The 12,955-nt window shown below is 36.8% G+C and overlaps 1 protein-coding gene across 2 annotated transcripts in view; it reads right to left on the reverse strand.

Annotated features, from left to right (window-relative positions):
• Positions 1–12,955, reverse strand: part of ZFPM2 (zinc finger protein, FOG family member 2) — a 314,532-nt gene that overhangs the window by 150,534 nt on the left and 151,043 nt on the right. For both annotated transcript variants that reach the window (XM_033000152.2, XM_033000151.2), the window contains one exon: positions 7,972–8,090. In XM_033000152.2, the coding sequence (XP_032856043.1) occupies positions 7,972–8,090 (119 nt within the window). The remainder of the gene's footprint in view (positions 1–7,971; positions 8,091–12,955) is intronic.

Below are 12,955 nucleotides of genomic sequence, written 5' to 3' on the forward strand. Positions count from 1 at the left end.
TTTTAGTAGCACAAACAATTTTGACATCACCAAAATCTGAATTTTCTTTTCACACCAAAACTTTCTCTACTTTATTCCAAACAACTGCTCACTATCTGCTGATGCTTTCATAATCATATGTCATTTGTATGTCCGGACAGTACATCTGGAAGACATACTGAGTGTAATACCACTGCTATCACAGTTCCACAGACAACAGCATCACAGTGTTTTTCGCCACTACAAATGTGCACTATGACTCACTACACTTGGAAAGGTATAGCTTTATGTGTAATTGCCCCAAAGAAATCCAGGGGCATCCAGGACATTTTATTTTCTAGTGGTCAAAGAGAGAATACAAGCTTCCAAGTCTTTCAGTTCAGTGTCCATTGTAACTACCAAATTCTTTGTTTAACAAAGCAAATGTCTTCATAGACACAAGCACCTTCATATCTTTATGTTCCACTAAAATGATGGAGCTAGAATTTCCCATGCTTGCTCTATGAATGTGAAACTGATGAAAAAAATGTGTCAATATTTTGGAAACTGAATTTTACTTCAGAGTAAAAAAAATGGTAGTGTTTAACATTTAGTGAGAAGAAAGTTATTTTAAAAACTGCTGAATATTTAAATCCGACATGAGATCTGCTTGTTCTATACTAATACATATGTTTCATAAATAAAAAGAAGTATCCTTATAAAAAGCATGATTTTTAAAAATTTCCTCAGAGGACAATATTAATGTTGAATTCCTCATCTTAAACATGGGTGTTGAACTCATGCCTCTTAGGTATTTCAGTGTAATGAGATACATGAACAACTTTAAATGGAGCTAAATCAATTATTTCTCTCACCCAAAGTTTTTAAATAAGACTGCATCCCATTCTAAAAGTTTTGGTATAAATTTAGTAAAATCTACAATAGTAAAATAAGCATTTGAGTCTCAAAATCTATGGTACAGAGAAGATTAGACTAGATGACCACAGTCTAGCAGCACAAGAATATGTTGCTACTGCACAGTTTATTGCAGTGGTTCTCTCTAAACAGCTTCACAGTGCAATATGTGTTCCAGTACGCATTCTCTTCCCTCCGCTTTTCCCCACATCCTAAAATGGAAGAGCCTGGCACTTACAGATGGTGTCTCCCTCTGCTTTTTCTGCCTAGGAGGCCCCAAACCAAATTTTCCTTCCTTTTTTCTGTCCCAGGCTCCTGACCTTGCCTCATCTCTTCACCAGTCTTTCCCCTCACTCTGCTCTCAGTAGCTCTCTGGCAAGGTGCCCCAGAGTACACTCCCACTTTGAGAAGGACCCCCCTACTGAAATGAAGCTTGAAGAAACAGGACAGTTAATTTATTGAGTTTTGTCCCAGGAAACCAAATTAGTTTAATGAGAATGATTGGTAACATCTACTACTTAATTACAATTGTTTTAGGATAAATTCTGCTTAATGGACATGATTATATCAAGCACCAAGTAACTGAATTATTTTTAAAAACCTTTCAAAGTGACCAGTGGTAGCTTTAAACAAATGCTAAAGTTCTGCTGTTTGGATAAACAGGTGTCCAAATGAACCATGGGTATGTGTAGTCTTAAAAAAGGGCAAGTCTTAAAAAAAGTCAATGAAAAGAGGTTAAAAAACAAAAGCAATTTTATGTGAAAATCCCCTAGTGACATAATACTAGATTCTGGAAATCATTGATTCAGAAATAAAGAAAAAGAACACCACAATTTCAATCCTGTCTTCCTGTGAACATTTGTGTTTTGGTTTGTTTAAAAAACAAACAATATTTGTATGTCTGTTAGACATTTAATATATTAAAATTAAGGCTACAGTAATGGCATACAGTACTAATACCAGTGTACTAACATGATTTAGACAGAGGTGCACAATCAGTGTGCTCTTTCTTTTCACGGACCATGTTGCTTAATCACCTATTTGCATTCTGGAAACTACTTCCACAATCTGGAAAAAAAACCTTTTGACTTTTTTCAAAGCAGGGTGTTTATTCAGATTGCTACCACAGCTTGCTATGATATTAGTAACATGTTTTAAATTAACACTGTTGTGTAAATGTAAATAAAGGAGCAGAAATAACTAAATTTTTGGAAAGAAGCATCTAAACTACAGTTACACACAAAAGTTTCAAAAAAAGTTCTGTCACTGCATTCCCCTCAACTACATGTCTATATAAATGGGAAAGCACTTTATAAAAGGTGAGAAAATGTGAGCTGATGTGTTCTCAAAAACCTTTGTGGATGTCCCTGTGGATGTCCACATCATCTCAGCATATGTCCATTTTTTAATGTTTCAGTTTTGTATGAAGCGTCCAACCCTGACACTTGCACAGCACATCAGCACATTGCTGTAAGTGCGACACAATGTGCTGTCCAGAAGCACTGTTACATTAACATCTGCTCATGTTTGGGACAGAAGAAAGTGATTTTAAGCTATTTTCAAACATGAAGAGCCTGACAGTAACAGCAGTAAAAATGAGAAAGAAATGATTCTGTAGTCACTTGAGGTACTTAAAGGTATAAACCCAGTATAATAAAGATTAGAATCAAGGTTCATTACTCAATACATTATTATTGGTAATTAAATGTAAAAATGGCTGGGTGCTAACAAGAGTCAAAATCCCCATTTTCAGGTAAATATCTGAAGATGAAAACTGCCTTATCCCTTTCCATGTTTGAACAAGAGGACCAGAGACTACAGCCTGACTACAGACAGAGTACAGACAGACTGCTGGCTGTCTCGGTGGCCATGAAGCACCTCCAACCAGCGTGCCCAGGAAACCCTCACACTGCAAACTCTCAAGATTAAACGTTGCTAGCTACTACAGATACAAGGTTTTTGACCTGAAGTGACCAGCCACAGATTAAGGAGTAACTTAACTGCATTTGAACCTTGGCTCTTCACCCCCTCACGTGCTACCCAGTCAAATGGCTTTACGAGGACATCTTCCAGAAGTGTTACTTTGGTGCTGAATCTCCTAGAGCCCATTAAAGGGTCCCTGCTGTCTCCCACTGCTCGCCTGGGCCAACCCTGCACGCTTTCCTCCCTTCACAGCCACGCTGAATCCTCTTTTCCTTATCAGGCCGATACAGGCCTGCCCCGTGCACTCCTCCCTTCAACAAAACAAGAACGGGGGGCAGCATCCAGCTGCTCATTGTTTTGCTTCACAAAACCCTGCCATGGGCACAGATTAACACCAAAAACTAGATGGTGGCAGCCAAAAGAAAAGTCCTTTCAGAATGCCTCCACACAACTATCAGAGAGATGGTGCAAGCTGCTGCTTGATGGCCATCATGGGCTACACAGTTCTGTGCTGCTTTTGTTTCCAAGGGCCTCATTCCCACCGAGTTGTGCTCTCACTCAGGGAAAACATTTACATCTGGGAAAAAGCAAGCAAATGGATTTTTCTTAAATAGGTTGCTAGTGCCTTGAATCTAGAGCTGCCTAGGCACAGCATCTACTCTTTCAGTGGCTTGTATGACCAGCCTAGAGGGGTTTTCTGCTCTTCTCACCTGTCCACATTAAACTTGACATTTGTGCAAATCCACTTTCCTGTTAAAGACAGGAATCACAGGATAGGAGTTTCACACTGAGAAATATATTCCTGTCTAATTGTAGGTACCTATGAAGTATTGAATGTTTTGTGAAGCAGCAAGGCACAAAGTTGGATCCTTCCTGGTAAAACTACTGATTAAATTGTGTCGCCTTCCTTGTAGAGCTGAGTTCTCACCAACTGTAGATAGAAAGCAGTATTGTACAAAACTTTTCATGTGCATGTTTGTCAAAACATCAAGATTATATTAAATCTCAAACAGAATCTGGAAACTTGTAGGTGATCTATTTTTAATGTAAAACAAGAAAATAAGCTCTTATTTTAGAAGTACACTTTATAGGCTTGAAAAGATACTCCCATGCATTTAATTTTCTTGGGACTATCAACTGTTATGGAATAGTTGATGGAAAGTGGAAGAAGGGGAAGGAAATAGAAGGCAATAACCTCTATGCTCAGTTGTGCAGATGGATACAAACTGCACGCAGCTGAGAGCAAGAGAATTTTGCCAGTTTGGCAAAATTACAGGAACAGATCATTAAAAGTATCTAAAGAGGAGATCTCTCATTCTAAATATAATTTAAAAATCTAAATAGATATCTATAAATATTTAGTAATGATATAAGGAGTTCTTAAGTTCAGATTGAAATGGGAATTAAATGCCTAGATAAGTTTTAAGATCTGAGACTCACTCTTTGTTGTTAAAATCAACTTTCATGAGATTCCTGTTGGTTGCAGGCAGATTGTTTCATCAACAATAACAGTAATGCAATGGGGTACATTATTTCATAAGGGGTTTTGATCACTCTGTAATTCATGAGTATTGGCTAACTTCTAGATGAGGAAAATTTACAAGTTTCTTAGTCACTGAGTCATTTCAAGTCTACCATTAGAGTTTTACTATTCTGCAGTCCTGATACAGACCTTGCTCTACTGTACGTTCCGACAGTGCTGCAGCAATGCTGCTGAAGTAAACAGCTGCTATTGCTATTTCTGTTGCAATTGTGAACAGCAGTTAAATAGTTTTTGTTCAAGGTACCCATCCTTCCATTACTCTGTGATGTATATTGTTAATATACTTCAAGACAGAAACTTGAAAGATCTAAAAAGTATTTGACATCTGGCACGGTAACTCAATTAATTACCGTACTGAATTAATTAGCTTGCTCCATCTCCCGAGCCAACAGCAGTGAGACTGTCTTCAGCAACACAGCACTGCTTGAAATAAGCAGCACTTCAACAGGATATTCCATGTACAGGCTCTACACAGTGCAGAGTACAAGGGTAGTAAGCAAGCTGTAACTGTTATAGCTAGGTAATGAATCCTGTGAGGCAGTGTCACATTGCTAACACTAAACAGTAAAGTTTGTAGTCAGTCACAAACATATTTTCCAATACAGAAAGTAGCTGCAAAAATGGTGATATTTGTTCACTGGAGGTTGCCTGAATTTTTATTTCCTTTCCTCTCTACACTGAAATTTCACTTTAAAGCTCTTTTCCAGAAATTATTTGATGTTTATAACAGTGTAATGTTTGAAGTTCTTATTCAGAAATTAACTAAGCCTGCTGTCAGCTGCTGATGTGAAAGTCTGATTGAATTCTAGGGAGGTGAGGCTTTACCCAAATGAGCTTTCCAAAACAGATATAGATAACTTAAGTAAACAAACACGACCCCCCTTAAGAATAACAGAGAGCATGTACACTAGTGAGAAAAGTAATCAAATGTGTCAAGCAAACAGAAAAATCATAAATAAACCATAATCATTTCAAGGAAAAAAAAAAAAAAAAGATAAAAGAAAAATATGTAGAAGCTGGCACTGGATTTGTATTCCTTAAACAGTAAATTAAACTTCTATCAAAAGGTTTACATTTCTTCATCGAGCATTTTAAAGTAACAAATGTAGGATTACAGGAAACATCTGATATTTGAGAAAAAGAAACAATACTTAGAATCACAGAATAATTCAGGTTGGAAGGGACCTCTGGAGGTCATCCAGTCCAAACTCCTGCTCAAAGCAGGGCAAACTTCAAAGTCAGAACCAACTTCTAAGTTAACTCACATTGCTCAAGATCAAATCCAGTTCAGTTTTGACTATCTCAAAGGATGGAGTTGCTCAGGGGACAAAAGAATATTGCTGAAGATTACAATTCTGGTTTACATGAACTTTTTCAGATTTCCAGATGTATTTATATTTGTAGGCAAAAACAAAAGTAAAATCTTTCAAGTATTAGCAAAAATGGACTTTATGTTTTTTATTTTGACAAGAAACAAATGAGCATCTTTCCAGTTTAGTGAGAAAAAATTCCCGAAGATTTGAATCCCACATCTCTCTGAAATAGTTTGAGAAAGTTGTTCTAGCCCATTACAATTACCAAACTAAAAAGTCAGCTCTGCTCACTGCTTAATTATAAGTTCATTAAAACCAAAATAACTAAATAAGTTTGTTATAGCAAAAGCAGTATCTGTCGAAAGTTACAAAGTAGTAATAGACCTTGACATATGTCTGTGCTACGAAAGGACAAGCAAGCTCCTTCTTGAAAGATTGTCATTGATCTACATCTCTTTCAGAAAACAAAAATGAAACAATATGATCAAGTGCTGACATTGCAAATTCATCCTAAGAATATCTGATAATGATAACTTTTGCAGTGGAGGGTCAATCATCATCATTTCCCATATATAAACATTATCTTCAAGTTTTATATATCTGAGGAAGTGGTACAAGTGGACAGGGCAAAAGGGACAACACAAAGCTAGCATTTTTCCTAAGGTATTATGTGGACTAACTGAGCTACACCAGGACTAAGCTTTCTGTTGCATGAAAGCTAATGAAAGTAGTAATAGTGGAATCTTAGAAAATTATTTTAATTATAGGTAGATGTTGCAAATGACATTTTATGAAAAACATTTTGAGAATGCTGATAGACCAAGAATAAAATAGATGAAGAAATAAAAATAGAATGGATGGAGAAAATAGAGAGGTATTCAAATTGTCCAGTTTCCCCTTTCTAACAATAAGATGCTTTGAGTGTCCAGTACTTTTGAAAAACCATCCTTTATTCAGGTGCCTGAATGGGAAATTTGATCTGGGTTGGGAATACTGAACTAAGGAAACTTAGACAACGTTTCCATGCCACTTTCTGTAGTATTTTGTTAGTAACTTTTGATTAATAAATTATGTTAAAGAGCCTACAAAATATCAAGATCTTAAATGGCTAATATGTAATCATGACAGAATAATACTTCAATACAGTTTTAATACGCATATTTACAGAAAGTGACATGCATACTATCCAGCAAGCCCTTAGGAAGAGAATTCCAATATATAGGCATAAGTTCTCCAGGGAGGAGTTAAAGAGTTCAGTTTCCCTCCTTTTCTCCCATGTACACATAACCCCTCTCTCACACTGTCCCAGATGGTACTTCAACAACTCAGCAATCTTCACTCTCTTCAGGTCCTCCAAGGGCAGGACAATACCCCCAACACTGAGAAATTTGGCTTCATTTACAGCTCAGATGTATCTACCCCAAATGTATGTAATAATACACTTCCATGAAACAGTTGCACAGGTCTTTATGCCAATATATTAATGCAAAGTCTGTAATAGCAAACAGTGATCCAACTGAAGATAATGGTTCTTCAGAAGGATCCCACAGGGCAGCGCATGTTCCAAGATTGTCTAAGCTCTTCTGGAGATATTAGTTGCCTTTTTTCAATATGGAGTCACTTTTACAGATATTCTAAGAAAATTATTTTGAACTATATACAAATAATATTGAAACTCAGACTTAAAACCAGTGCAAACAGAAATTAAGTGAAGACCCAGGAATGACATGATTTTCAGTGCACTGAACCGAGACCAGCAAAGCATTACTTTTAAGTAATATGGTCCCTATACTTTCTGCAATCAGATTAAAAAATAAGACTAATTGAGAATGTATTATAAGACAGGTGTCTTTTGATATCTGTCAAAATAATTTTAATCTGATAAAATATCTTTATATGTTCACTAATATTAACATTGACACAAATTTAATGACTTTTATCCTTAATTAATATAGCAATATATATTTTATACCATCCATTAATATAAATTAAGTATTCAGCAAATAATGCTATGAAAAAATTATGAAGCCACTAAAAAATCAGGTATTATTACTGAAACGCAACAGCTTGGTTCAGCAAACAAGGAAATGACATTTCCGTTCTGTAAAATAACAAGTTAAATACTATTAACCTGTGCTCCAAATAACTTTATGTGGACGGTTGCCATAGATGAACTAATTGGAAAAGAGCCAAATACCACTGTCCGTGAAAGCTAACAATGCCTGTTTTCAAATGCTCTGGCTGAGTAGTAATTCAGGCTATTCCCTAAGGAACGACACACAATATAATGAAGCAAAGCGTCTTGGAGCATCTACATACCAAGGTGTTGTTATTCAGATCCATCTTCCCAGCGAAAGGCCCCCATGTTGTTCCAACCGGAAGCTGCTGCCGGCTCTGAATCTTGCGCTCCCCGTCTTTCTGGACCACCTCCAACTCTCCTGCAAACAAAGAAAACAAGCAGTGTTGAGAGTACTTTCACTTGTGCCTTGACAACAATCACCTCTGCCTTTGTGTTGGCTTTATATGCACGATGTTCTGAGGACCCATATAATGAGAATTAATTATGCTTGTCTGAAAAACAACTGATCTTGTCATCCTGCAAAAGAAAACCAAATCTTTTTCCCTTATAATTGTGTTCAAATTTGGTTTAGAAAGTCCTGTTCCTTTCTTGCATCTTTTCACATGCATTAGAGTTTGAAGGCATTTTTATTCAGAATAGCTGTTTCATGAAAGTTCTTAAGAGAAGCTGAGGAGGGGGGCGATGATAGCTGAAAGGAGAGAGTGCAGTAGCAGCCACACCTGGTGCATTAACCTCCTTGATGCATTTTGCTGTCACAAGACCACATTCTGAAGCATTCAGCTACTAAAAATTTTAGAGACATACCATATAGTGATATAAATACACAACTCTATGAATTCTGCAGACACTACTAAAAGCATTTACTAGAATTAAGAAAATGATTTTGAAGGTTTTACAGGCAGCAACACTTCATAATCAGCCCTAAAATAATTTAAATTGTTAGCTTAATGTTTTAACACAAAATATGTAAAAGCAATGGGGAGGTGGTCTACTGAGGTTTTTTTTTAGTGTGCACTAATTTGTCATTTTTTTAAAAAGAAAATTTTATTTTTGAAAGTAAGGACTTCAAAAATAACTAAAATTAAAAAATTAATTAGAAGTGAAATTGTTACTTTAACTCACTTTAACTTTTCTGAGTTTTTCCGGTGAAAGTGAAAGAATAAGACATGACTGATCATTACTGTGGAAGGAAAAATAAAATTCAGTCACCACTTTTCTCCCCAACATTTTTTTCACTTCATTTCAGGATTAAAAAAATAGTCTGGACAATCCTTCTTTGAAAGTAGTCTCTTTAATAAGCCTATTTTTCTATGAACAAATGTTTCAGTTAAAAATGTAGCAACAGCTATGTTTATATATAAAATTTCTAACTATTTTCTAAAAGAATTCAAATTAATTCTGGTTTCAAACTTTAAGAGGGATAAAATGGAATGAGGAAGAGGGGCTGAGCTGTGCTTTTCTTGTTAGATGTTTAACCAAATTTTTACATGCTGTTGTGCGTTCAAGCTTCCTGAAGGTAGACAGACAATCTGTTGTGCTCACGAGCAGCAGAGCTCACCTCAACATTGCTGTGTCCATGATTTCTCTTGGCCTGTTTTCCCTGCCTGCCAAAGCCCCTTCCTCCCTTTCCATACGAAACAGAGGCAACAGTAATTCCTGACTTTTTCATCAGCACGCCCCTTCTCCACAACTCTACGCCAAATCAGGACGGTGGTTTTCCACAAACAGGGGAAAGTCCAACTGTGCAAGAAGTCAACTCGCCCCAGATTTAGAACTGGCAGTTGCTGTGAAATGAACCTTGGGCCGGAGGAAGTGAGTAACTCCTCCTGGCTTACAGGCAGTCTCCACAGACTTCCCCAGGCTAACCATTCCCATGGATGCCTGGATTTATGTTACAGCCAGGCTAAGAAGTTTTTCCTTGTCCGCAGGGGTTAATCTTAACCACTTTCCAAAGAGAAGATTTGGCTTCAGCTTCCATTTTCAAGCACAGAAATCTGAATTTCACCTCTGAGTGTTGCAGATTACAAAACTACTCTACATAAAATTGTGCATCAGATCCTTCCTGCAAACTGGAACAAATCTAGGAAATAGAGCTGTATCAGTTTACAAAAGCTTCTATGTATGCGAGTGAGTCCTCATTGTGACAGTGCTATGACATTTTAAAAGGCAGTATGTGAGCAGGAAAGCTTATGGATTAATTACATCTAATTTACACATGTTATATACATGCACCCAAACAGAAGGGGGGAAAAAAAAAAGAAAAAAAAGGCATTTTTTTCCCCTCTCACAGTCACATTGTTATGAATTGTATTAACTTTAAAAAATCTCTTTATATGTTAATTATGGAAGAGAAATCTTTCTGGTATTGCAAGGTAACATGTTGATCACTTAGGCATACTGCAGCATTTTCTCCCTACATAGAGATGAAAAGTGTAGCATTTGCTTGCTTTTACACAATGAAAACCAACCATGTCTATGGACATGTCACGTTTAACTGATACCAGAGGAATCATGAGAATCTTTGAAAACCCTTTTAAAAAATAATTCAGCCTACCTTTCTGCCACTGACATTTTTCATTTGAAAAGAGTTCAGACACAGTCAAACAGTGACTCCTTATCTGTACCTGTGGATTTACAAGCAGGCCTGTCTTTTAATGGATTAAGAATGACAAACTTAGGGCAGATCATCCAGTGATATCCAAAAACCTACCTAAGTTTTAAGGTTCGTATCATTACAGTTTAGATTTTAAATAAAATTAATAACATTAATTTTATACCTAATAAGTAGTTCAAGTTTGAGGCAAATATAAAAACAAGCAGTTATTTTCCAAAATGGTATTTTTTCCTCCAGTTTATAATTTAATAAGTTAATATGGATTCTTTCTCTCTTTTATTCTCTGTTGTTACAGTCCCAAGTTGTAGTTTCGGCAATACATTTCAATACGTATGAATACATTCAGATATACTACAGGTGGGGTAAGATAATGCTGAATTGTACTGAAGCTGCTGTATTTTCACCTCCACTCAGAGCACCATGACAGAGTAGTAGATTGCACACAGGGTTGCAAAACATTTTGTGCAAAACCTTCCTGTTTCCTTTGATCATAGTTCCCTCCAAAAGATATATTTCTCTCTGGCCACCATAACCAGCAGCCATTTTAATGCTATGGGTGAATGTTAGAGTTGGGAAGGTTAACCTGCTCGTATGTTTTGGCAAAGACAGACATCTTGGCTATGATTGTACAAGGTGCAGCATATTACAATTTTATCCTTGTCAAAGATTTTATTTTTGCACTGAAAATCTTTGTTTAGGGGAAAAAAATAACACTAAGAGAGCTGTAAGTTAAAAAGACACTGCACATCAGGGTCTACAAGCATCTGCTAAGACTATTTTTTTTTTCCTATCAGAGCCTCCATCTTTTGTAAAATCCCTGTATACGTTCCATTGCCTGCCCTAATCAGGAAGGCCAGGGGCTGGTACGAGGGTTTGTAGAAGGATTACAAATGTCACTATTAAAAATCCTCTCCTGAATTCCCCTGACCCCAGAGTAAGAAGCCTGAAACTTTTCTGCATTCATTTACAACATTTTGTTCCTCTGTAATTTCTTATTTGGTGAATGGTATCAAAACTGCAGCAACAGATGGGCCCAGTCTCCCACTGATGAGAACAGGGTTGTCCTCTGCTCACTGATGTTGTCCCACAAGGGTGCTGGTTTAAGTAGTGCCATACTTGTGTCCCTGAGCAACTCGTAACCTCGAGAGTTTGCTGGGAAAAAAGAGAACCTCACCCCATGACTCTTAATTAAATGACTTTGAAAAATGTGTTAGCAAGACAAGACTTTCCCCTTCTGCTTCAGAAGTTCACATATAAGTGCTCTCTGCAGCTACCGTCCCCTGCACAACTGCTCAGCATCTTCAGATTACATCAGGAAAAGAAAGAGGTGAGATTTTATTGCTGTATCACCACTTGCAGTAAGAAGCGTAAAGACTCGGCTGGTACTGACTCTTCACAGATGCCTGTCCACGGAGATCCCAACAAGCAGGGAGAAAAGGAAAGAAAGGATGAAAAACTGCTGCACCTTCCTCTAATCTACACTCCAACCCGAAGGAAGCAGAAAATTCTGTGCCAAACACTGTTGGGAGATTCTAGTGATCAGCAACTGCAACAGACCACCTCCGTACTGAACAATGAACATAATGTTCCTTCACATAACTGAAAATTATAATATATAGAATCCATGCACACCCGTGGGATTCATCATTCCTATGGCAAAGTTGAGAAGCAGTTGTATTTTGCTATTTTCATCCTAGATTTGTCAACTGTCTGACTGAAAAGCATAACAGAAGCAACACTGAGAAATATAAGTAGAGAGGAAGTGATGAGCTGCTCTTAGTTTTTGTGAGTTAGACAAAAAAAAATTACTTAAGAGACATTCCATTTTAGTGATATTTATTTCCCTCTTCCTTGCTACAGAGCAAGTTTTTGTTTGGTCTTTTTTTCAGCCCGTTCTTCGGGAACACACTTATTTCCAGCTTGCTGAGTAAGTTTATACAAAATATTTGAGACACATAGTATGGGCTAATCAATTTTGGTAAAAGATAATGCTGTTAGTGCTGTGGGCTGTTTCTCTTATCTTGTTGATGTAGCATACTTTTAAAGTCTGTGATTACTCAAAGACTTATGATAGCTGCACTGTAAAAGAAGCCCCAAGTCATGACTCACTAGTACAGCTACAAAACATCCCATGGCTTTTAAGATATTAGGCCACCTTGGTGGATAAAAAACTAGAATGAAAGGACTCAATTTAGGATTCTTTTCTTACATATATGTATTGTTTTAGGAATGCCACATAGGGCTTGCCTAAAACAGAAGGTAGAGAGGTCAGTTTGGCTTTGTTTTCTTTTACAGCAAAATCAGAATCACTCAAAAAAACTCCATTAAAAATGTGGTGTACACAGGAACCCAACAACGGCTTTTGACCCTTAATAGGATATGACCACAGTTTGAATACCACAAGAATTCAACTATAAATAGTATTTCTGAACAAAATAATATTGACTTTCATTCCATTCTGGAATAAGAAACAAAGGAATGTATATCTGAAGGTGAATGATGAACAGCATTTTGGAGATAAAAAGTGAACTACTTTGTTCAGAAGTAAGTATATCAAGATTTATAAATGTTTAACATTTCTAAGCAAGTCACTGATAGCTTTGGCAGTA

The sequence above is a fragment of the Tyto alba genome, unplaced genomic scaffold, assembly GCF_018691265.1.
Source record: "Tyto alba isolate M040663 unplaced genomic scaffold, T.alba_DEE_v4.0 Super-Scaffold_9, whole genome shotgun sequence".
Classification (NCBI taxonomy): Eukaryota; Metazoa; Chordata; class Aves; order Strigiformes; family Tytonidae; genus Tyto; species Tyto alba.